We start from the raw sequence: 26778 nt of genomic DNA, 5'->3' as shown, positions 1-26778 counted from the left end.
CATTGCTTCGGGTCCCTGTTATGGCCTCTGTCCTTCATGCCCTGGGAGATTTTGACGAATGTTTTGGCATTCCGAAAACTGGAACGGAGTTTTGATAGCACGGATTCCTCTCCCCATACAGCGATCAGATCCCGTACCTCCCGTTCGGTCCATGCTGGAGCTCTTTTGCGATTCTGGGACTCCATCATGGTCACCTCTGCTGATGAGCTCTGCATGGTCACCTCTGCTGATGAGCTCTGGCCAGCGTGGCAAGCTGCAGGTTACCATGCAAACAGGAAATTTAAATTCAAAAGTTTGTGGGCTTTTTCATGTCTACCTGGCCAGTGCATCTGAGTTGAGAGTGCTGTCCAGAGCGATCACAATAGAGCACTCTGGGATAGCTCCCGGAGGCCAATACCGTCTAATTGCGTCCACAGTACCCCAAATTCGACCCAGCAAGGCCGATTTAAGGGCTAATCTACTTGTCAGAGGTGGATTAAGGAAATCGATTTTAAGAGCCCTTTAAGTCGAAAAAAAGGGCTTCATCGTGTGGATGGGTGCAGGTTTACATTGATTTAACGCTGCTAAATTTGACCTAAACTCCTAGTGTAGACCAGGGCTAAGTGAATTATTTTGCATTTGTCCTTATTTAATTTCATCCTATTTACATCAGACCATTACTCCAAGCTGTCCAGATCATTTTGAATTTTAATCCTACCCTCCAAAGCACTTGCAACCCCTCCCAGCTTGGCTTTGTCCGCAAACTTTAGAAGTGTACTCTCTATGCCATTATCTAAACCATTTATGAAGATATTGAACAGAATGAGACCCAGGACCCATCCCTGCGAGACTCCACTTGATATGTTTTTCCAGCTTTACTGTGAACCACCGATAACCACTCTCTGGGAATAGTTTTCCACCAGTTATGCACCCACCTTATAGTAGCTCCATCTAGGTTGTATTTCCCTAGTTTGTTTATGAGAAGATTGTGCAAGACAGTATTAAAAGCCTGATTACAGTCAAGATATACCATATTTACCACTTTCTCCTATCCACAAGGCTTGTTATCCTGTCAAAGAAAGATATTAGGTTGGTTTGACAGTAGTTTTTCTTGACAAATCCATGTTACTTATCTTATTATCTTTGCAAAGTAATTGCTTGAGTATTTACTCCATTATCTTTCCAGGTACTGAAGTTAAGCTGACTGGTCTGTAATTCCTCAGATTGCCCTTATTCGCCTTTTTATTGACTGGCACTATATTTGTCCTCTTCCAGGCCTCTGTAATCTCTCCTGTCTTTCATGAGTTTTTGAAGATAATTGTTAATGGTTCAAATATCTCTTCGTCAGCTCCTAGCCTCAGTGTGGGGTGCAAGAAGCTTGTGCACAGGCCAAATGGACACTGCTAATGAAAATTACCAATGGAAGGTGCATGATGTGTACCTTCACTTGAAGTGGAGCACCCACAGGGGACACATCTCGAAGAACCAGTTACTACAGAAGGTGAGTAAGCTTTTCTTACCTACCTTATAGTAACTGGAGTTCTTCAAGTTGAATGCCCTATGGGTATTCATGACCAGCCTTCCTTCCCCTCTGCTCAGATTCTCTCTTGATTTGCAATAGACTGATGGTCAGTCCTCAGTGCCTCTTATGCCCTCAGCGGGGAGCATGAGGAGGAGAAGGGCAGAGGAGTGGACTAGTGGTCACTGCTACTGAAGAATTTCCAATCCTGGGTGCATGGAGCTCATGCACACTCACAGTGACTATCATAGGACCACACATTTTGAAGAACTCCAGTTGATATAAGGTAAATAACTTTCCTTTTTTGTTTTGTGTAACAAAGATTTTTGGCTTAAAAGAAGGGATCTAAAATGACAAAGAGCCCAGACAGCAAAGGGCTTCTTGGTTAAGAAGGAAACATAAAAGAAAAAGTAAGTGGCCACTTCTGGATTTGGCTGATCTGTGCAGAGATGTGAGCCATGTTTAGATGTAAATGCTGATCTGCCTCAGAAACATGGTGGGGAGAGTGGGGTTGCACCGAGGTGACCTCAGTCATTCTTCTCAGGCTGCACTCAGTTGTATGACATCTGCTGTGTCCCTCACAAGCCCTCATGTATGGGTCCATCCTCTCCACGGCTACCGGTGTGTGAGTCTTTTGGGAGGATTGTGAAACAGCCTGGATTAAAATGACAGCAATAAGTGGATGACACCCAGCTCTGTATCCTCTTCATATTAGACACAATCAGTGCCAGCTTCCAGCTTTCCCAGGGCCTGGCTGGGAGCAGCATCTGGAAGAGCAGCTCGCTGGAGGAAAGTCTGGGAAAGACTAATGTGATGCTGGTGGAGATAGGAGAAAATAATTGGAAGAACTCATCACTTCTTAAACATCCTCCTGCATGTCAGTTTGACAGTCTGCATTCTCAGTGTTCTTCCAGGATCCTCCCTGATTCTGTGTACCCATATAGAGAAACCCTTTTCCAGGCACCACTGACAAGGCCATGACATCTCCTGTCAGAATGGGATTTAGCCCCTGTGATCCAGGCAATCACCTCTAGGCCACAATACTGTAAATCTCTTGTAGCTAGGTATGAAATCACCCACCTTCAAATAGCTACAGTCTAGTCCAGTCCCTGCTCACTGGAGGGAAGGGAGAAATGTATCCTTGAGTGCTCACTCTGTATGTTTGGGAGGCACTCCTCAGATACTACAGTAATGGGGTTGTCTAAAAACCCAGCTAGACTGATTTAAACAATTCCTCTTCTTCCCATCCTCTTTCTGTTTGTATTGCGGCTTTAAAGGGTTGCTTGAAAGGCTCTTAAATGGCATCAAATGTCCTTGTTGGGATCAAAGCAGACTCACTTAATAACATATAAGGGCAGAAGGGCTCCACTATGATCACTTAGTCTGAGCTCCTGTTTAACACAGGCCTTGGGACTTCCCTGAATTAGCTCTTCTTTGAAGGAGAGCAGATTTTTTTAGAAAAATATTCTGTCTTGATTTAAATATTGTCAGTGATAGAGAATCAACGTCAACCCTTGGTGAGCGGTTCCAACGGTTAGTAATTCTCACTGTTATTTACACCTTATTTCTAGTCTGAATTTATTTAGCTTCAGCTTCCAGCCATTGGATGGTGTTATACCTTTCTTTGCTAGATTGTAGATCCCCTTATCAAATTTTTGTTCCCACGTACTTATAAACTGTGATCAAATCACCCCTTAACCTTCTCTTTGTTAAGCTAAATAGATTGAGTTCCTTGAGTCTATCACTATAAGGCGGGATTTCTAATCTTTTAATAATTGTCATGGCTCTTCCCTGAACCCTCTTCAATTTATCAACATCCTTCTTGAATTGTGAACACCAGAGTTGGACACCATATTCCAGCAGTGGTCTAACCAAGCCAAATACAGAGGTAAAATAGCCTCTCTATTCCTGCTTATTGTTCCCGTTAATGCACCCAAGGATCATAGCCCTTTTGTTCATAGTGTTGCACTAGGAGCTCATGTTCAGTTGATAATCCACCATGAGCCCCATGTCTTTTTCAGTCACTTCTTTCCAAGATAGAGATACCCCAACCTGTAAGTATGGTCTGCATTCTTTGTTCCTAGATACGTATCTTTTCATTTAGCCATATTAAAACACGTATTGGTTGCTTGTGCCCAGTTTACCAAGTGATCCAGATCGCTTTGTATCAGTGACCTGTCTTATTCATTATTTACCACTCTTGCAATCTTTCTATCTTCTGCAAGTTTTATAAGTGATTTAATGTTTTCTTTCAGATCACTGATAAAAATGTTAAATAGCGTAAGGCCAAGAAGTGATCTTTCTGGTACAACTCTAGAAACGCATCCACTTAATGATGACTCCTCATTTACAATTACGTTTTTAAAAGCTGTCAGTTAGCCTAATTTTATTCCATTTAATGTGTGTCGTGTTGATTTTGTATCATTCTAGTTTCTTAATAAAAATGTCATGTTGCACCAAGTCAAGCACCTTACAGAAGTCTATTACTACAATCCTATTAACTTTATCAACCAAATTTGTAATCTGATTTGAAAAAATCAAGTTAGTTTGACAAGATCTATATTCCATAAAGTGGTAGCTCTCCGGATGCTGCTGTGAAAGACTGATCCTGTTTCTTTAAGGGAAGACAAATGGACAAAATGGAGGTGACAGAAAAAATAGTAAAGTAGAGGGAAATGCAGCTTGTGTCTGCTCCTTGGAATCCAGTTGCTGGGAGATCGCAGGCCTAGCAGAGGATACATGACCTCACTAACCATTTCTAGACTCCTGCTTTACTCCTCTGTCTATGGGAAGTGTTTGGCTGAGTTGCTCCCATTTCCTCTGGCCAGTTAGTGGGAAGCAATGTTACTTACTGAGACCAGGACTGGTTTGACATCATTTACCTTCCCAAACTGGTCATGGCAAATTGTTGCAAGGTTAGATTTGTCCTGGCTGGCTCAGTCAGATTTCTACTGGAGAGGAAAGGAGGAGGGATAAAGTAAGGACAGAGACTGATAACCCAGAAGGGATAGCAGAAATCCTCAGTTCACATCTCAGCTCCAGTGAGAGAGATCTACCAGCACCTTGGACCTTTTGCAATGAGACGTTAGACCAGGAAATACCACAGCAAACAGCAGAACAGATAGAGGTCAAGCGCCATTGCTCCTATTACTTGCCTTCTCTGGAGCTTTTGATGCTGCCCCAAAGATCAGGTGACCTGCTTATATGACATGACTGGAGTAGACAGTCCAGCGCTACACTGGCTCCAATTGTTCTCCACCAAGACTAGAGTTTAGTCCTGAGAACCTACTCCTTTTCTCCAGCAGCCCTTGATCCAGAATCCTATAAATATCTAGCCTATCCCCATCTTCTTCTGTAACTACATGAGGCCTCTTGCAGAGAGAGGGACACTCCACAGGTTCTGCTGCCAACAATTTGCTGATGGCACCCAGCTGCATATCTCATTCTCTACAGACACAATGGATACCCTTTCTAAGATGTCCCAATGGCTGCCAACAATAACCTCCTCAGGGAACAGCAGCTGGTGCAAACAGTGATGCTGGTAGAGAGAGGGAAGCACTTTAGAGAGCTCAGTGAGACACTGGCCTTCTATGAAAGGCAGCTGTCCTTCTTCATCACAAAGCCATTCAGTCCTGCTCAGTTCATCGCTAAACCTGGTCTGCAAGGCAGCAGTGCCTTCTTCCACCTTTAACTTGCTATCACATTTTACCCCACCCTTTCAGCTGAGGCTCCACATTCTCATCTCCCCCTCTCTTGGATTAGAGTGATTGGGACTGAAGGTGGCAGCCATTCAGAAGCTCCAGCTGCCTGACTCCACAGTGGCTCAAACTGGAAAGACATCATGCTGTTCTCCACTGGCTCCTGTTCACATCTGGTGCCAACTCACAGCCTAGGTCAATCTTCTACATCACCTATGGATCAAAAAACCTTACTAGGTCAGTGCCTCTCACCTCCATCCATGGTCCCATGATCCATCTGGACTCCTCTGGGACAAAGCAGACTAAAAAAATCCCAGGGTGAAACTTGGAAATGCCAAGAGATTAGAGGGTTCTTGATCAAGAGGTGCCTGACTGTTGAATGAGCTACTGCCAGACAGCTCACTGAGCCAGAGCCTGACCATCTTCAGAAAAGGTTGCAGGATGCACCTGTGCCAAAACTTTCTTGCCCTAACTGACAACAAGGAAACATTAACATGGACAAACAAAACCAACCCAATCCAGGAGCACTTCCTAGGAGAAGTACAGAGAAGAACCTACTATGAAACCTCTATGGACAATGAGAAAAGGAGTACTTGTGGCACCTTAGAGACTAACCAATTTATTTGAGCATAAGCTTTCGTGAGCTACAGCTCACTTCATCGGATGCCACGGACAACGCTGTCTACAGCTGTCGTAGATGTGTAAGCAAACAGAATTAAGACCTGGCGTATGCCACAACCAGCAGGCCCCTGGAGTCTGTGTGGATTGTAGAAATGCTACAGCAGGTTCAGATAAATTTTAAAGTGGAGATTTTCCGTGAATTAAAAGAGCAATTAATCATGCACTGACTACAGGATCCCGTGTGTGTATTACTTATTAAATTCAGTCCATTTGATGCCATTTCCGTTTTCAGTTTGAGATTGTAGGAAAAGCATATTGGCTGGCTGTTTCTGCTAGAACAACCAGCAGTGAAATGGTTAATGTTGGTATTTAAGTCATAATCGCTAGGTAACAAGCCATTGAGATGAAGGGGACAGTTCACACCTCTCTGAGCTATTTTTCAGGCTTTCTGCAAACACAGGCAGCCGACACTGCATCAGTTCCACTCGATGCCTGTTTTCAAAGTTTTCTTCCTAAACAAAAGGAGTAGAAACAGAGACTGTTTTATGAAAGCTCAGATTCTCGGAACATACTTCTGCAGCAAGGGGTGAATACTGTGGCTGTGAAATAATGGAGTATACTGGCCTTTGACTATAGGCACTATAGAAATATAAATTAAATACAGAGACAGGCACCTAGAGATATTTCACAGTTGGGGAAACTGAGATACATAGATGCAACAATGTTTGTAAGGTGCCTTAATTGTTAAGGATAATCATTATTGGTTCATTTAAAAGACTACTGAAAAATAAAGTCTGGGGAATAATCCCTGCAGTGGCTTAAGGGGAAGTCTCTCTGTGATGCTATTGACAAGCTGTTGTTTTCTAAACGGAAAGGTAACAGGCAAGTGATGTTGATCCAGCTGGGTATTCAGTGGGGCAGAAGGTTAAATACTCTCTCGATTTAAGGGCTGAACAAAGCTGTGGGTCAATACTTCAAGCGTCTTGATGTGTCTGTACTTACAGCACCAGCTCAGTGCCAATGTTGTCACCAACAGCAATAGTGTCCGCTCCTTCCATTGCAACGGCAATTATCTCAGTGCAGTTAGCATGATGAGCTTTCAACATCCATCATGGAAGCATGGATTATGGTCTCTGCTCACAGCAAACCATCTCAGTTATTGAAGCTGCCAGAGAGCGTCCTCTGTGAGGCTCCATTCTGGGTAACAGCCTCAGCATTCATATCAAAATGCACTGTCAGTGGAAGAACTAAATCCTGGTAAAGGTTCAGCAGGTGATTGCTGGGCTTTGCAATTTATCTGGTACCAAACAGCTTCGGGTCAGCTGCCAGGTGGTGCTGTGACAGCATACAGCAGTTGTAGGTGATCTGATGGGGTTGGACTAGATGACCTCCTGAAGTCCCTTCCAACCCTGATATTCTATGATTCTATGAGCAGGGGAGTAACTGGAATCACTGTTGCAGAGCTGGTAGTTAGTTGTGAGGGCTGGATGTTAAGGAGCCGTTCTAGAGGAACCAGCAGATCTGGAGAGCTCTGTCCATGGTGGCCAGCAAGGTTTTCTTTCCTTGGGAAGTATTGATTTGGAGGAAAGGGAGGGTGCCCAGGCTGAAGTGAACCAACTGGTAGTGAGGAAATGCAAGGGGTGTCGGGGGGGAGGGTGGAGATGGATTGCAGAGAGCACAGTAGGAAATGACAGCAGAGATGAAGCATGGAGCTGAGTTGCCTTTACTCCCTCCCGCCATTTTTCACTTCCTCCTGAGCAAGGGGCTGCCCAACCTCAGCGCCTCATACAAAGGTGCCGCATGCTGGTGTTGGATGCCGTTCTCTGACCCAGCCCCTTTTCAAGCAAAGGTTTGGATGTCACAGAAGCACCAAAAGTTTACATGTTTGGCTGAACCTAGAAGTCTCCTGTTCCCACTCCCTGCCCAAATCTCCAAGAGGGAGGGAGGTCCAGTAATTTACTACCCTCCCACCGAACTCTTTTGTGGGGAGGAATGTCCTGCAGGCCTGTTCCCTGCTTGCCTCAAGGACCCTCATCCCCACAGTCTCCCCTTCAAAGGGCTGCATTCCTGTTTGTGGTGCTCATGTGACTAGGGTAGTTTCTCTCATGGCCAGTGTGATCCCTCAGCCTTCCTGTGCAGTCACCTTATTTGGGTCTCATTTCCCCATCACCTGCGGGTGCTGGTCTCCTTCTGTCCCCCTCATACGCTGCCGCTGCCAGGAAAAAGGCTGATGTGCTCATTTGGATGGTGCCGTTTCAGTCACTGGCGAATGCTGCTTCTCTTTGAGAGTAAGAGACGTGCCTGGGGCCAGAATCTGACTGACCTTGTACTGAAGTAAATCCGCAATAAAGCCAGGGGTCAGATGGAGTTATATTGGAATGAGGCCCAATGCTGGTGTCTAAGCCAGTGAAATGAACTGATTTTGATATGTGTAAAAAATGGCTCCTCGTCTCCACCTCTCCCATGTCTGTACGTATGGTCACTTACCAAGTATAGACAGGACCCTAGAGAAAACAAACTAGGGACGGGAAGCTCTTCTTGGCTGGCTTAATCCAGCTTCAGCAAGTGTGAGGAAGAAAATACTGATGCCCCCTCCAAAAAGGTGTGGCTGCTTGCGGAAACTGAGCGAAAGGAGGGTCAAAATCATCTACTGACTAGACAGCAGGCCAGAGCCAAGGCTACTAGGAGAAGGAAATTGTAACAGTGCAGATAGGACCTGGCTAATAGCCTTTGGAGATTGCAAACTTGGACAGGAGGCCAAGGTCTGCCCTTGTGGATAACTCTAGGGCTAAATTCATCACGGGCTTCAGCAATGTTAAAAAAGGAATTAATTTGGCCCAGTGGTGGCAAACATGCCCATAGCATTTGTGTGGCCAGGTGTACTGAGAATGGCATTGCACAGAAAGTGGCAGGAGCTTCTGTAATGACACTAATACCAGGCCTACACTAGAATCTTCTGCTGGTATAGTAATGGCACATAGGGGTGAGTGGTTTTATGACATTTCTATCCTGGCAAAAGCCCTAGCGCAGATGCTGTTCTACCATCATAAAATGTGCTTTTGCGGTATAGCTTATTTTGTTCAGGAAACTGGTATAAGGTAAGTCAGCAAAAGAAATCATGGGCCTGTATTTCCAGGAGGAGCGTTTGCCCATATAGCTATACTGGCAAACCCTTTCTGAGGTAGATAAGGTTTTAAATAGTTTGCATTAAAGCCTCAGGCCTGTTAAAAGCCTGGCTTTTAGGAATGAGACTCCTAGCCTCCCATTATTGCATCAGGCCCAGGGGCCATATTTCACAATCTCACTTCAAGTCAACAGATCATCATAGCTATCAAAATACAGAACCTGCCCATAAAGTACAGCCAGTGTCAACTACCATGGCAAGTTTGTAAAAACAGCAGCAAACAAGAGAGAATGTTCCCAATCTTTATTACTGCAGACCCAGAGGAATCCATTGTGCATATTCCAGATACAAACATCACCCCCAAAGACTTCTCTTTCCCTGCTAGGAGAGGGAACGGAGTGTTCTCATGTCTCTTGTTGCTGAGCCTCTTTTCTTCTTCAAAGCACATTTAGCCAAGTCTGACAAAGAAACCACACATGACAATTGGAAGCAATTTCTAAAGCACTGGCAGTGGAATCTCCATCAATAAAATGACACTTCCACCACAAATCCTGCCATAGACCTAGCTTACATGTTATGTAAAAATCAGTGCAAAATGCTGCACTACCGTGATAGTGTCCCTTAAAACAAAACTAAAGACAGGACGTTTAAAGATTAGGGTTCTTACACTCCTGGATTCTACCCCCTACTGCATATACATAGTAGAGAGTACAGGAGGATGCCTTTATGATCAGAACAAGTTCTAGAACACTTTGTCCATTAAAAACTATATCACACACTGAAATAAATGCAGGCAGCATGTTTATTTCAACACATGATTTTAGGAACAAGAATTGTGAGACTGGATCATATCCAAGATCCATGTAGTCCAGGCTCCTGTCTGACAGTGATCAGCCCCAGAAGCTTCAGAGGAGGGTGAAGGAAACCCTACTACAGGCAGATGTGGGATAATCTGCCTTCCATGAAGGCCTCATTGTAATCCCTAATAGTTAAAAGATTGATTTAAACCCTGAAGCACCAGGTTTTATATCTCTTCCAAATTTTTGTTAACACTAACTTCTGAAAGTCTGACTATTTTTATTATCCATGTAAGTGTCCAATCCCTCTTTGACTCTTGCTAAATTCTTGGCTTCAAAGACAACCTGTGTCAGTGAGCTCCACATTCTAATTATGTGTTGCGTGAAAATGCTTTTTTTTTTATAATTAGATTTGCATTCACTACTTTTCAGATTTCTTTGACTATCTGTTCATGTTATGAGACAGGGAGAACAGAAACTCCTGCTCTACCTTCTCTAGACCAGTCATTATTTTATGTATACTTGTATCATGTCCTCTCTTTCTTATCTTCTTTCTAAGGTAAATCCTAATCTTTTTCATCTTATTTCATAGGAGAATTTTTCCTTGTCTTTAATCATTCTCATCACCCTACTCTGAACCCCCTCTAATTCTGCAATAAAATCCAGCTATCCTTTTGGCCAGCATACATATACAGGCATAGCACCCGCAGCCCAGTGATTATTTCAGTGTGTAGTCACATGGCTTTGTTTTTTATTTGTTTCCTCTCCCAAGCCCCCATCCGACTCATGGCTCACAGGAATACATATAGTGTATTCACTCACCATTCTTTCATTTCTGTTTTATTCTCCCCCTAAAAAAACAAAACAAAGGAAATTTAATGCAAAAATCCTATAGTAATGCACTGTTGAGTTTCTAAACAATTGTTTATTTGTATTTCAAAAGGATAGAATTACACACTGCATTAGCAGTTACTCAGCTTGTCTTCGCTACTGTGCTAAATCGGTGTCACTGCCTTCAATACAGCAGCGCCAATTTAGCACATCTGGTGAAGATCTATTACGTTGACAGGACAGCACTTTCCCGTCGGCGTAATTACTTCACCTCAAAAAGAGGTGGAAGCTATGTTGGCAGGAGAGTTTCTCCCACCGACATAGTATGGCGTAGACACCGCTTTCGGTCAGTGTTACTTACGTCATTCAGGGGGGTGGTATTTTCATACCCCTGAGTGACATAACTTACATCAACTTAAGCGGTAGTGTAGACAATGCTTCATTCAGAGTATACCTGAAGTTCTACACGGAAATAATATAACCTGGTACACAGAATGGTTAGGGGGTTATACAAGTAAGTGAGGTAAAGGGGAAGTACACAGTGATGTTATAAGCTCATTGTATTATGGTGCAGTAAATGGATTTGTAAACATATAGCTAGAGCTTGGTGTGGCTTTCTTTCTTTCTACATGTGTAAGCACTTCTGATATCTAGTGTGGCTATGCCATGTTTCCATGAAAAAGTTGGATGCATTTGAGGTGCATTTATTTGAGTTTAAGTTTGAGATTCTAAACCTACAAAAATTAGGAATTTTGAAAAGGAGAGGTCCAACAGCTAAGCGAGTCCCTTGCAGATCGATAAATAAATGCACTGCATGCATTTGCAGGATGTTCCTTCCAAACATTCTGAGCTTGAGCCAATCACACACTTGCAATCAAGGCAAAGTCAGCACGCAACAAAATGTAAATTATGCTCTTTCCAAATACATTCATCAGGAAAGTCAGACCAAATGGTAACATTTCAGGAAAGTTATAAGCACTTGAAAATGTGGTCTTTGAATTAATGTGTCACATAAGCCATAGCCATATTTCTGCTACCACAGCCCCGGTACATTAGGGACAGATGCTGCTTGACTTGCTCATGTGATCAGTCCAACCCTAGCTAGTGGGACCACTCCTATGAGTATAGGGTTAATAAGACAAGGAAGCTGGGAGTGAGCCTCCCACCCTAGGTAGACAGACGTGTGCTAGTGTAGACATTGCAGCTCAGACAGCCCCCCAGCTCAGACCCAGGGGGTCAGGTGGGCTTGAGAGGTCAACCCCAACCTCCACATGCTATGGACAATGGCAGAATAAGGAAGAGATGTAAGTACTGCAAACTCCCAGTTCCCTGAACTAACCTTCCCACCCCTTGACAACCATAAGTGGAATTTCACTGTTTAATACTTCAACTACATCTTTAAGGTTTAGACAGTAAAAATCTCTTGGGAGTTAAACCAAATACAGTGACGGACTGCTTTGGACAGGGGCTCCTACGGCATAATGCACAGGACTGCTTCCAGGCAGCAATGCTTAGAGTCTGCAAGAGATCCAGATGCTGCTACCCCTGAGGGACGTTCTGATGGAGAGAGAGGTGCTTCTCCATCCTGTGTACAGTCAGGATGGTGCCCTGAACAAAGCGTGTGCACCTTCCTTCCCTCCTCCAGGGACTAAGCACCAATGACTGGGGCAGGGAAAACAGATCTCAGACTCACCTGACTCATCTTCTCTCTTTGCAGGGGCTACATCCGCCTGAGATTGCCTGTCCGATGTAGCAGAATGGCTCACCACTAACCCTCTCTGCTGGGTCTCGTCATGCAGTGTATCATACAATACTTGGCTGGCTAGGACAACATAAGGGCTCTCTATAACCTCTGCCACACTCTGTTCAGTAGCTGTTCCACTGAGAGCAGAACTGGCTGCCACAGGAGAAGGACTCTCTGGTATCTTGCTCACAGTTTCTCCATTACCCAATGCCTGTTGTCCCACCAGTGAAGAGTTCTGAGCCACTACTATGTCCGTGCTCCTGTGGATGATCTGATGAGCAGCACTGATGTGTTTCCGCTGGAACTGCCTCACTGTACACAGAAAAGAGAGAGGATTTTCACTTGCAGCCATATTGGAAGAATTCTCTGCATGGACACCCACCCTCCCCCACTGCCCCAAAGGCAGCTCTCAGCTTACAGGAGCTATGAAAAAACCTGTCTCAGGAAAAATCACACCCTTCTGGTTTTGACTGATAGGATTCTACTGCCATCTAATAACAGCAAGCAACCTTGCGTTTTGCTTTGAAGGCAAACTGTAGAAATGGAAAGAAAGTTCATATGGAGTGAACCGTGACTCCTGAGGGAGGGAACAGGACATGAAAGAGCACATAGAAGTCCTCAATACAATGAGAGATCCATTTGGAGAGGTATTGTCAAGAGAGGGCATGGCCCTGGCAGCTCTCTGCAATGGCGAGGAAGAGCCAGGGCAAGACCAGGAAGGCTTGGGTGCGTTGGAGATAAAAAGATAATGCCCGGTGGATGTTGAGAGAGTATAATGTGCACTCCCTGGGGGAGGCGTGTGGTTTAGGATAGACGATCGGGAGGTTAATGCACTGGTTGAGGTGGAATGGGGAGGCCATCTCGGGGAGGAGTTTCGGGTGAAGATGCCAGGAGACCTTGTCCTTGTGGAAGACAGAAAAGGAGGGGTCTGCAATCGTGGCTGCCAGCTCGCTAACTCACTGTGCAGAGGTGATGGCCACCAAAAAGGTCACCTTTGTGGAGAGATGGGTGAGGGAGCAGGTCACAAGGGGTTCAAAGGGTGGCTTAATGAGGGTGTAGAGGTCAAGGTTCAGGGCCCAAGAGAGAGTAGGTTTCTGCACAGAGGGGAAGGCCATGAAAGAAGCAGATGGTAGTCGGGTGGGTGAAGATGGAAAACAGGAGGAAGGAAGGCATTGAGCATTGCCAGGTGGACATGGATGGAGGAGTGGGCAAGGCCTGACTTGCGGAGGTGAAGGAGGTAATCCAGGAGCATGGGGAATGGAGAAGAAGTCTAGGGGGTGGCGGTGCACCCATGCAGTGAAGCGGCGCCATTTAACCTGATAACAGGCTCTAGTGGACAGTTGTCTGCTGTGAGTGAGGCTGTCACACACGGGTCAGAGCATGCCCTGTCTACATGCAAGCCCCATCCAAATACCAAGCCATGAGGTGGAGAGGGCCTGGGTTGGGGTGCCACAGGTGGCTGCTGTGCGCCTTTGTGAGGAGATTCGGGAGGCAGATTGGAGGGGGGTAAGTGGAAAGGCAAAGGAGATCTGTGAACAAATACTGGTGATGCCAGGAGGGGGCTATGAGAAAGACTATAGTATAATCCCGCTGCACCTTGTGCAGGACTTGTGGGAGCAGGGAGATGGGTGAGAAGGTGTAGTGTAGTTTGGTGGTGCAGGGAATGAGAGAGGGATCACCCTGTGAGCCAGGACCGAGGGCTCCTCTGGGGTAGAAGAACCTCCTGGACGAGGGCAAGCTAGTTGCCAAGGTGGCCCTCCAAGCCATGGTTGACACCACTGACACCACATCCCACTCTCTGGCATCCAGGGTGGTGCTGTGCCACAATTCATGGCTTCAATTCAGCGGTTTTCTGAAAGAGGTCCAGACTACCTTAGAGGATGTTCCCTTTGACAACTACAAGCTCTTCAGCAATAAAACGGATGAATTCCTCCACTCCCTTAAGGACTTCTGTGCCACCCTCCGCTCACTGGGCATCTATACCCCAGCTTTAACGGTAGGTGGCAGCAGTCGTCCTTTTGACCCTTTCCCCCCCAACACCCACACACACAGCCCCCTCACTACTCTGCTGCTGCTACCTGTACCGTTTCCACCTTTCTGCAACGCCTGTCCAAAGGATGTAGGATGGCCACGAATTGGTTCTGGGGGTCCTGAACGTCTTCCACTTGCAGGCTGAGGGCTGCAGCCATACGATGAAGTAGGCCCTCGTATGGGGATGAGGGAGGAGCACATCATTTGGGGACGAAGAGGCCCCAGTAGGGATTGGCGATGTGGCAATGCCCTGGGTTTCCGTATAGGCGGCGGGAGAGGCAGTGTGGGTCGGAGACCGTTGGTGATGTGGCAGAGACGGTACCCCGCAGTCCTGGTAAGGGTCCCAGTGGGGCCAGTCATACAGATCCACAGGCATCACCAGTCCCCGAGGGTTATGGAACCATGTCGCGGCAGAGGGACTGTACACAGGTGGGTAGAGCTGGCACTGAGGGTTCAGGCTACAGGAACACAAAGGTGAGAAGACATGTTCCAGCTCAGGGGACCTCTCCAAATCAGAAGACAGATTCGGTAAAGGCAGGGCTTGTGCAAGGTGTGGCGGTCCAGGAGCAGAAGAGGTTCAGTGGTCGACAGTGCCAGCGGAGACAGGCAGAGCGAAGCAGGATGCTGCCAGAGCAGGAGAGGTTCATCCGCCATAGATGGAAGCCTCACCGCGGCTGGAGAGCCAGAGCACTGAGGGGCACCAGCGTATGGCAGCATGAGCTCGGCCGCCGGCATCAAAGAGGACAAGCATCCCAGCATGCGTGGGACCAGGCGTGAAAGTCCGGATGGTCCTGGCCATGTTGACAGCTCCGGGGGTGAAGGCAGTGGGCCATGCACCATGGCCAGAAGTGGCACTGGCGGGATGCAGTGATGTGTGGACTTAGGCTCCGTACAAGATTTCTTTGGAGGTGGAGCGGCTGGCTCGATGCGCAACTTCTCACCCAACCTGGCACAGCTCGGGGAGGCAATGCTGCATTTGGAGGTGGTTGCCATCAGGGAGTCACCCTTACACCCACGTCTGTGGTTCTTATGCACATGGTGGGGCTTCAGCAGTACCGCCGGCGCCACATGGGAAGGGCCCGGAGAAGCGCTCACCGTTGGCAACAGCCAGTGCTCCAGTTGATCTGTCAGCACTGGATCCAATTGCTCACGTGGGTGCACAGTCTCCTACATGAGGTGTTTGAGGTGGTGAAGTTCTCCAGCTTCCCGAGTTCGAGATGGGAAGAAGTGGCAGATGGAGCTATGGGCGACGATGTGAGCTTCGCTGAGGCAACAGAGACAGCATTGGTGTTCATCGCTCACAAAGGAAAGCGGGCATGAAGCACAGTTTTTAAAGCCAGCATGCTGGGGCATAGCCCTGGGATGGGGAGCACCCCGTGAGGGGAAAAAAGGGGAGACCTAACAAACAACGATGGACAACTATAGGAAACTATTTACAGGAAAAAAGAGACAAAAAGTTCTCTTAGCAGGCTAAGAGCACTGAGGAACAGGGGGTTCAAACTCTGGCCATGCAGCAGTAAGAGGGAACTGGAATAGCGTCGACCCCAAAAGCCTCAGATGTACCACGTGGCCAACGCATGTGCGGGTCAACAAACACCACTACTACAAACAGTTCCAGCTCTGGTGCATGGCACGCACGTTTGGAATCCACATAGGGACCATCATTCGAAGAAGAATTCCAGACTCCATCAATTTCTACTTTCAACTGGAACATCCCCAGGATTCTGAACTTAGACTTGCCAGGCAGGTTGGAAAGGGGCAACAATATGCATCCTACTATTTTGGTTTTTTTTCGCCTCTGCTGAATATGGAGCACAGGTTTTCACTGAGTTATTTACAATGACATTCATATCTTTTTCTTGAGTGGTTATCTCTTGTGTTCTAAATTAAATGTACATTGCTAAAATATATCAATGAAAAGGTGACTTTTTTACATTTAAGTCTAAAAAATAACTCATTGCCATAAATTTTGCTAATTGTAATTCTCTAATGCACAGATCTACTCTGAAAAGTGGCTATGTAAAAGTGGCCATATCTGATCCCTGGATGTAGCTGCAGACTTCAGTGACCATAACTGGTTTGTACTGACTACTCTGTTAGCTCTACAGAACCTGTGCAGTTAAGAGAGGAAGCTATTCTAGCTCGTGCACCATCAACAGATTGTTTGCTAGGTCCTTAATTGTTATTGTTGGTGATACACAAGCCAGAAAGAAGCTAGCATGATTCTTAAATCCCAGAATGTGTTTGCAGGGCTTGTAGTTAGCAAATATTTATATTTTTAATCGGTAAACTGTGAGCACATTTGCTCTGGAATCAGAGAGAGACAATAAAACATAGAACCCCTATTATGCTATTTTTTACATTTGCTTTTCAAAGTCCATACACACTTTATGGGGAGCGTGTCTGCAATCTTCTGAATGGGCCAGGCAAGAGAAGTCTCCTGATCAAGAACCGTCATTCCATCCTGATCATCATCATGACACATGGATTTCTAATGTCCTTCCATTCTCTGAACTATGGAGCCATAATATTCAGACTTGATTAAAACAATGCCCCCTCTACAATAGCATAAGATTTTCCACTGCAAACATGATGTCACGAAATCAATCATAAGACATTATATCTGTTCCTAGTTCTGGGCAAATTAGAAAGGAACAAAGACAAAGAGAAAGAAACACAATATAAGCTTCTTTGTACATTTTCTATTTGCATAAATTAACTACAGATTAGGGACTTTTGCAGTCAGTGGGAAATTGTTATATACTCAATAATTCAGACTAATTCGGTGCTATTCAAACACTTTTTTCAGTATATTCAAGGAACAATGGACTATTTCGGCTCTAGCGTAAGTAGGTGCAGCTCCACTGATTTCAGTGGAGTTATACCTGCTTACACTAGGGTTGAATTTGAGCCACTGTGCCTAAAAAGATTAGAGCACATAAATAGCAGTGTAATTTTTCAAGCTCAGCCTGGAACCTGGGCTTCAAGACTCTCCCCACTTTCCAGGTTTCAGAGCCCAGACTCCAGCCTGAGCCTGCACAACTACATTGCCATTTTTAGCCCCGCAGTGTGAGCCCCACAAGTCCAAGTCAGTTGACCTGGGCTCTTACACTAGCTGTCATGGGTCTTTTTTTGCTGTGTAGACATATCCTCAGACTCTACAGAAACTCCTGGCAGATGGACCTTTCAGCCAATAAATCATAGTTTAAGAAGAGAACAAAGCTATTGGTCTCCTTACCTTTCTCCTTGACAGAGATTTTCTGTAATTCTGGTATCAGGAAACCATAAACCAGCTCTGCTACAATCTCTTCTGATTGCAGACGAGTTCGGCTATAGAACAAACACGGAGAGTGAAATTAACACTTATTACTTTACTTCCCACCACACCACTACCACACTCTGCTTAACATTTTAAAAAATTGTTTAACTATTTTGAAGTGAGTTTAGTGCTGGTGAAAGCAATTGTCAGCCAGGGAAAGTGAAGGCCTCCGTTTACCCACAAAAATTGGTACACAGCCATGATCCTAAGAGCATCCCCATGCCAGAAGGCAAGGGACTTCCTGGTATCTAGCACTGAATTTCAGCTGACCTGACCAGCTCAGTGTACCCCAACTCATTATTGTTATAATCTGTATCTAAAAGATGTCATGTAACATGTCACCAGAAAACTAATAACTCGCTGATCATTAATATTCTTGCATGATATAGCTATGGTCAACCCTCAAAGAATTATACAGATGTGCTGGAATTATGATTAAAATGTGCTTAAATCAGGCATGTCAGGGGAGTTAAAAAACATTTTTTTCCAAAGGAATGCGGTTCTGCCTGCTTGAATGTGTTTCCCCTTTAAATTGTGCAAAGTGTGACCAAAGGCAAAGAAAAGCACATTTGCATACCCGGTAAACAAAGCCATTAGAAGATCAGGTGGGGAAAAAGTATTCACTTAACAATGTCAACAAGGGATGGAGACTGCACTCCCAGGATACCCTCCTGCCTCTTAAAGCATGGTCAATGAACTTTGAGATATATACTTTTCAAAGGTTTACTGGAGAGGGGCAAAGAACCCCTAAAGTTATCCTTCTCCTGAGGAGACAAGGAAAACCAGCACCTTGGACTCTGTGGGTATCCTGACTCAGAGCTAGTCAGCCGCTGTTAGAAAAGGAATACTGGGGAAGAAACTACCTTAAACAAAGACAGTAGCTTGTTATGTTAGGACTTAGCCATCAGAAAGCATATTTTTACTTGTTTGTTTGCAGGGGCGGCAGGTTTGTATAATTTTTGGTGGTGCCCAGAACAGGTCCAAGTCCTGCCCCCCCACACCTGCCTTGTAAGCCAATATATATTTTTTAAAATAATGTAAAAATGGACTGGAAACAGTAAACGTTTAACAGTTTCCCTATATTGCATAATATGGGGCGGTGTGGGGGAATGAGGGGTTTGGGGTGTGGAAGGGATTCAGGGCTAGGGCAGAGGGTTGGGGTGCCTGGGTGAGGGCTGCGGGTGGGACTGGGGATGAGGGGTTCACGGTGCAGGAGGGGGCTCAGGGCGGGGGCAGAGGGTTGGGGCGTGGGGGGATGAGGGCTCTGGCTGGGAGTGAGGGCTCTGGGGTGGGGCTGGGGATGAGGGATTTGGGGTGTGGGAGGGGGCTCAGGGCTAGGGCAGAGGTTTGGGGTGCAGGGGGGAGGGCTCTGGCGCTGAGGAGCTTGGCATGCAGGCAGTCTGCCCTGGAGCTGGGGCCAGAGAGGAGGACTTCACAGTCCCCCCAGCCCTCTCCCTGCTGGCAGCAGCGAGCTCCAGGGGAGGGGTCCCCCTCTGCCCCCCAGCAGCATACTCACCTGGCACTGTCACTGCATGTGCTCCTAGGGGCTAGGTCCCTCTCAGGTGCAGGAAGTCCCCTTGCCTCCCTGTGGTGGGTCCCGGAGGGGGGAGGGCTGTTTCTCCCCCCTCCGCAGGCGCGGCTGTGCCACCACCTCAGCCTGCCGCTGGTGCCGCTCCCTTTTGTAGCTGGCAGTGGCTGGCAAGGGAGTGCAGCACAGAGCAGCAGGGCACCCGCCCGCTGCCCAGGGCGCAGGCAGGGACGTTCTGGGGAAGGTGCGTGGGGGCAGCAGGCGGGGCTGGGGGAGAGACCGAGCACTGAACATTGGTGGAGCAGGGCCCCGGGTCCTGAATTTCCTGGAGCCTCGGCACCACGGTCCCATATAACTCGCTGCCCCTGTTTGTTTGTAATGCTTCTATCTTTATCCTTTATACTTGCACTCACTTATAACCTCTCTTTTTTGATTGAATAAACTTGTTTTACTTTTTATCTGCACTGGGGTTCTCAAACTTCAGTGCATCTCAACCCCCTTCTGACAATAAAAATTACTATACAACCCCAGGAGTGGGGACTGAAGTCTGAGCCCGCTTGAGCTCTGCCACCCTGGTGGATGCCAAAGCTGAAGACCAAGGGCTTCAGCCCTAGGCAGGTGGCCTGTAACCTGAGCCCCGCTGCCCAGGGCTAAAGCTCTGAGGCTTGGGCTTGGGCTTGGGCCCTGGTCCCCAGCAAGTCTAAGCCAGCCCTTGTAACTCCATTAAAATGGGGTCGCAACCCACTCTGGGGTCCTGACCCACAGTTTGAGAACTGCTGATCTATACAAACCCAGTGCTTCGATTGAATTGAAGTGGTTAACTCAGCCAAGATAACATCTGCTGTTGTTATCTCTTCAAAGCAATAGCCAACTTAACTTCTGTTAGTTTTCCAGGAGACGAATGGAATGGAATGCCTAGCAGGGAGACAGTTTTAGGGAAAATTGGGGGTTGCAAGGGTGTGACCTGCATGCTTATACGCTGGCTGTTGGCATCTGGGCTGTGCACCATAGCATTTAAGGCACCCAGAATTGCAGGGCAGATGGTGACACAACCCTTATTGGTCCGGGTTGAACCCAGAAATGTCACAACAGCCCTGGCTATATACCCCTATACTGACCTGTTGATGTGTGTTACTTCTGCACTGGAGAGAGTCTCTCTACAGTGAAAGGATCGCAAAGTCTGTCAGTTTAGCCTTTGGGTCCTTGCTGAACTGGCCAATTTCTTCCTTTTTGTAACTTCCTTTTTGGCTAGTCCCAGTGCCATCTTCCATGCCACATCTCAGGTCAGAGTTCCTCCTTGGGGGGCTACCAACCAGTCCAGGGGCTGAATACATTATCTGCACTAGCAGAATGTTAAAGACCCGGGGAAAACTATGTGGCTATACAATGCACAGCTGCTTTGCCACGGGGATTGGTTCCATGTCACTGTATTTTTAAGGCTAAACACCAAAAGGGGTTGGAGAGACTGAACTGGAGGCATGGCAGCTCCTAAAAGACAGTCACTTCTGAGGCAAAGCTGAACACCATACTGAGGTTTTCCGCAACATGATAAACTCAGCTCAGACCTACATAAGGAGCAGCCAATATGGCAAACCTCATTAAGATTAGCAGTTTCTTTAAAAAAACCTTGTTTTGACTTCTGAATGAAAGGTGGGTTTATTTCTAGGAGGCTCCTGTATCTGTTGTATTTCCTTTAAAGCCCATCTGCTCTAAACACTTTTAAGCCTTAGAGGACAGGCCAGTTTCCAGATTAAAGGACACCTGCATATTAGCTGTTTTCTATGGCTGGGGTTTTCAAAGGAATACAAGGAAGTTAGGTGGACAGCTTCCATGGAATTTCCACAAGGTGTGGGTGTCTAACTCCCTTGCATGCCTTTGAAAATCCTAGTGTAAAGGCTTTGTGGGGGGACATTGGGAAAGTCTCATCTTGTGGTCAGGGCACATCAGCACAATTGCCGGGAATAGGTCCTACCTCGCCACATCTGAGCTTGACTGGGAACCACCATATCTGCACATTTTTAGGAGTTGTTGTTACATACTTGGCTGAGCCTCCCTAGTGGATGAAAACTGCAGCATGTCTATGCAGCGTTATGAATAGTATAACCCCACCCGTGGTGCCAGACCTAGACTATAAACTTAGCTAGCCAGCCAGGGTCTGAATTGTGCAAAGCAGTGTCTAACTGTGCTTTGTCCACTCCAGGACGTACCGGCTTTCCATTTCATAAGCAATGTCATTGATTTCCACAGCCACCTTCTGAATCTCTTCCCTGGCTTGTTCTTCAGCTGTGCTCTCCATGCTGTTCAGGATAACATCTTCCAGGTAAGAATCAACAGTACTCTGGTGTACTTTAACCACCTGAAACAAGCATCAAGATGTCTCTCTTACTCAAGATACAAAATGTTCATTGCTGTGTAGTACCCACTTGCTGGGACTGTCTGTGGGGAGAGGCAAAGACCATGGTGTATCAGCTGAGACTCGCCACTTAATCTGGACTATCTGAGGGCGATTGATTTAGAAGGCATGTTCAGTCTATGAGAAGTTGTCTTAGGATACATGTCTACACTGCACCTAGAAGCGTGCTTTCCAGCTCAGACAGACAGACACACACTAGTTCTGCTCAAGCTAGCATGCTAAAAATAGCAGCGTAGCCGGGGTGGCACAGGTAGTGGCTCAGGATAGCCGCCTGAGTACAAACCTGCCCAGTCTCCCAGGATATGTAACTCAGGCAACTTGCCGAAGATACACTGCCAAATTGTGAAGCTGCCATTTTTAGCACACTAGCTTGAGCACGCTTCCAGCTGCAGTGGAGACGAATCCATAGTGTGAGGTGTGACTCTCTACACCCCAGGGGAGCACCGTGTAACCCCCATATTCATCATTTGTATATAATTGTGATATTACATACAAAGCATGCCTTGTAAGAGATCACAGAAAAAATTATGAGCTACTGGAACCCATTGTTCTATCTATCTATCTATCTATCTAATGCATATGAAGTTATGAGAATTGTGTTGTATGGTTTTCACTAAAATATGCTGTGGGTTTGGAAAGTGCCCAGATACTAGATCCCCAAAGACAGTAATCAGGGAGATAACCAATGCCTAGGCAGGCATTGAACAACCATCAACAGCCATTGTCTAGCAAGGGAGCTACATAACAATGCAATGACTCACTTGCCCAACGCCACACCAGGAGAATTGCTCAACCTTGCCTGGTGGTGACTCAGTAATGCCTACCAGACATACCTGGACTTGTGTTGTCCAAGCACCTGGACGAAGGGTATAAAACAGAACACAGACCCTTGCTTGGCCTTTCTCCTCTGCACACCTATGCTGCAAGCAACAAGGTCACTCAGGAGACTGAAGACTCCAACAGGAGACAGGCCCAGGTTTCAAGGGTGAAACCCATGTACTATGAACTGCAATATCCAGTGCGGTGAGAAAAACTGCTTAATCTAGATGTTGCCCAGTCTACTAGGGTTGAAAGTTTAGACTGCCTGCTTATATTTTATTGTCTTTGGTAACTATCTCTGACGTTTAGTCTATCACTTATATCTATCTATAATCTCCTTCCTTAGAAGTTTTTAAGGTCAGGCTTGACAAAGCCCTGGCTGGGATGATTTAGTTGGGGATTGGTCCTGCTTTGAGCAGGGGGTTGGACTAGATGACCTCCTGAGGTCCCTTCCAACCCTGATATTCTATGATTCTATCTTCTGTAATCAATAAACTTGTTTGTTTATCTTTACCAGTGAGTTTCCTTGAAGTGCTTGGTAAATTGGCTCAGGTTTACAAAGGCTAGTGTATATCCACTTTCCATTGATGAAGTGGTGAACCAATTAATAAACTTGCATTGCTCAAGAAAGGATCTTGAGCAGTGCAAGATGGTATATTCCTGAGGTACATGGCTGGGAGCTGGGTGGGATTTGACTGTTGCCTTTCTCTGTGTGATCCATGAGTGGCTCTGGGAGCATTCATGCAATCTAGCAGGGTGTGGGGCTCCCCATGCAGTTGTGCTGAGTGATAACAATGCATGGAAGGGTTTGCTGCTTGTCACTGGCAAAGCACTGTGAGAAACAATCCAGGCTGGAGAGTTAAGGGGGCACAGCAGTCCCACAGTCCTAGGCTGCACCCCAGGGATCCCGTCACATGAGGATTCCTTTTCTAATGGCCTTTTCCTGGGAAACTAGTTGTACAGAAACAAGTACAGAAAATGACTGTGCCAAAGGCAAAACTCTGATCTTCTACGTTTCCTATTTCCTGTACAATGTGCTAGCTCCATTAACTGAATACCAAACACCAACTCATTTCACATAGTCCTCTGAACAGCTGGCAAATAACACCTTACAGCATCAGGGCAGTTTAGATGTGATTAGAACTACCATGGCTTCAATAAATTAATCTTCTTGTAGTCACTTGAATTCTGAAGTAAAATACTTTATCAAAACAACGTGGAACAGAAGCAGGATGAACACACTGGATTTCTTATAATGCATTTAGTTCAGATGTTCCCAGACCATGATCTGCCCAGCACTTGGTAGTGGTCTGCACAGAGATGGTTTATCATACTGTGTTGGCTTTCATCATTTCGAGCTCACTGGGAAGGGTGACATGAGGCGAGTGACAGGGAGATTAGGGGAGAACAGGAGCCTCTGAACCCCATGTTCTCCTCCAGTGCGTGTGCCACGATCCTGGGGGGATGTCTCTCTTAGGGGAGTGAGTCTAAGCCTCTCTCCCTACCTGTGTGTGTGCACCAGCATCTGGGGGACCCAACTCCTCTAGGGGAATCTGACATCCACCCCCATTCATGCCACCCTCATGTGAGCTGGATTCTGGTGGACTTATCCAGCCTGAGGCCCTCTCCCTGACCACCACCATATGAACAAGGATATGTGGAATATGTGCCCCAGAGTATGAAGCTGGAACAGGCATACAGGTGGCATGCACCAAGAATACACTCCTGCCACAGAGGAGAAGAGTTGAGCATGGGCATGTTTGATGCATGGAGCAGGTCATTCATCTCAGAGCTATTGTTTCAGGTTCTATTCATTTGCATGGGCAGTTCACATTCAGCTGAGAACACCTCATTGAGATGAATGGGCCACTTCACACACCTTGGATTCTCCTGTGCTGCAGATGGACTTGCAGGGTCCCTTTCCTCCATTCTCCCCGTACCCTTACTAAAAAGTCCCCCTTTCAGCATTGTAATGGACCACCAAGTCTACTATAGTTAAGGTCTACATCAACTCTCTATTTACAGCTTGACTCTAAGTGCGCTAAAATTCACATTGTTACTCAAAATGCCTTCAAATTTGGTATCCATCATCTAAATCCAAAGAAGAGATATAAGAATCGTCTTTTGGGAAAAGTGAAGCCAGTCCAGTACAGATTAGAGATCTTCTTAAGGAAAGGGTACCATGGTACAAATGTGGACAATGAAATCCAGTCAACATTGAAAGAGACGCCATTGTTGGTATCAGTACTAGTGGTAATAATGACGGGTTTCAGAGTAGCAGCCGTGTTAGTCTGTATCCGCAAAAAGAACAGGAGGACTTGTGGCACCTTAGAGACTAACACATTTATATGAGCATAAGCTTTCGTGAGCTACGGCTCACTTCATCGGATGCATTCAGTGGAAAATAATGAAGTCGTAGAGGTAGGTAGTACTGAAGTTGAAGAAGACAGCTATAGCGATGATGGTACTGAGGTCACAGACAGGCTTATGTCCTGTGCGGAAGCCAATACCACAGATGGTACCAAAGCAGCTGCTGATGAATAGCTGTAGATTCATATGGCACTCTCATTACTGAGGTAGGAATCAATGAAGATGGCAGTACCAGTAGCGTCTCTGAAAGTGGGTACTGAATGTATAGGCTGGGACTGAACAGATGGTCCCAGTTGCTCCAACAGTGATGAGTCCAGTACCGGGAGGTATAATGGTCGTTCGCAGTCGTAAAGGCCAGCAACATGTCAGGCACCGAGAGAGGAGGCAACATTTCAGCTGATGCCTCAGGAGACAATGCAGAAGGTGCAATCTCAATGGTACTGAGACTATCAGTACCAGAGTCAACAGCACTGTCTCATATGGTACTGGGGATTGCCCCTTGCAGCTTGTTGACTTCGTACTGGAGAACTTATGCTTGTGCTTCAGGGTGGAAGATTCAGAGATTCCCAGGCCAGAAGGGACCACTGAGATCATCTAGTCTGACTTCCTGTATATTACAGGACATAGAACTTCCCCAAAATAACTGCTAGAGCAGATCTTTTAGAAAAAAACATTCAATCTTGATTTAAGTTCCCAGTGATTGAGGATCCACCACGACCCTTGGTAAATTGTTCCAATGGTTAATTACTCTCACAGTTTAAAAATTACACATTACTTTCTGTCTGAATTTGTCTAGCTTCATCTTCCAGCCATCGGATTGTTATACCTTTCTCAGTTAGACTGAAGAGCCCATTACTAAATATTTGTTCCCCAGGTAGGTATTACAGACTGTAATCAAGTCACCCCTTAGCCTTGTCTTTGTTAAGCTAAATAGTCTATACTATAAGGCAGTGGTTCTCAAATTTTTGTACTGGTGACCCCTTTCATACAGCAAGCCTCTGAGTGCGACCCCCCTTATAAATTAAAAACAATTTTTATATATTTAACACCATTATAAATGCTGGAGGCAAAGCAGGGTTTGGGGTGGAGGCCGGCGGCTTGCGACTCCCCATGTAATAACCTCGTGACCCCCCATGTAATAACCTCGTGACCCCTTGAGGAGTCCCAACCCCCAGTTTGATAACCCCTGCTATAAGGCATGTTCTCTAATCCTGTAGTCATTCTCATGGCTCTTCTCTGAACTCTCTCCAATTTATCAACATTGTTCCTGAATTTGACACAGTATTCCAGCAGCAGTTGCAGCACTGCCAAACATACAGATAAAATAACCTCTCTCCTCCTATTCAAGATTTCCCTGTTTATGCATCCAAGGATTGCATTAGCTTTTTTGGCCTCAGCATTGCACTGGGAGCTCATGTTCAGCTGATTATTCACCATGATTCCCAAATCTTTTTCGGGTGATGAAGGGAGGATTTCTTGTCTTCTGAAAAACCCCTGTAACCCAACCGATCTGGGGAAGGAGATAAACATTTCTCCTCACCAAAGCTTTTGTGAGAGGTTTTAGGCTGAAGAGGAAGAGCAATTGTGGTTGAAGGTATCTCAGATTTCTAAGCAGCTGAGTCCTCAGATGCTGAGGAAGATCTCATCACCTACTTAAGATGGTGCTCCCTCAGGCAACACACTCTGTTTCTTTTATGGGAGGGGAAGGATAAGCAGATAGAGCACTTGTATTGGAATGCCCCTCTCCCAAACAAAACAAACAGCTAGAATGTCTGTCACATTATTAGCAGGCACAGTCACTTTACAAGTGCTACACGGAATCCAGGACATTTCTGCGTAATTAATACAGACAAAAAGAGCAATAAAAGAAAAAATTCCCTTAAGGGGATGGTACTACTACTAACAACTATGACTATTTACAAAAAGCTAGGGAAAAACACTTTGTGAAGATAAAATAAGTTTATAAGAAGAAATGGGGAGCTCCA

General features: G+C 46.0%; 1 protein-coding gene across 3 annotated transcripts in view; it reads right to left on the bottom strand.

Annotated features, from left to right (window-relative positions):
• Positions 1-9229: 9229 nt before the first annotated feature.
• The window catches only part of CFAP91 (cilia and flagella associated protein 91), a 57395-nt gene continuing 39846 nt past the window's right edge, over positions 9230-26778 (bottom strand). For all 3 annotated transcript variants that reach the window (XM_084640120.1, XM_084640121.1, XM_084640122.1), the window contains 5 exons: positions 21399-21547; positions 17583-17674; positions 12263-12625; positions 10561-10589; positions 9230-9399 (listed from right to left, as the gene is read on the bottom strand). In XM_084640120.1, the coding sequence (XP_084496246.1) occupies positions 10579-10589; positions 12263-12625; positions 17583-17674; positions 21399-21547 (615 nt within the window). In that variant the 3' untranslated portion in view covers positions 9230-9399; positions 10561-10578. The remainder of the gene's footprint in view (positions 9400-10560; positions 10590-12262; positions 12626-17582; positions 17675-21398; positions 21548-26778) is intronic.

Source organism: Lepidochelys olivacea, assembly GCF_965140295.1.
Source record: "Lepidochelys olivacea isolate rLepOli2 genome assembly, chromosome: 1".
In the NCBI taxonomy this organism is placed as follows: Eukaryota; Metazoa; Chordata; order Testudines; family Cheloniidae; genus Lepidochelys; species Lepidochelys olivacea.
Note: the sequence above shows the minus strand (reverse complement) of the source record. Positions and strands in the feature narration are given on the sequence as shown.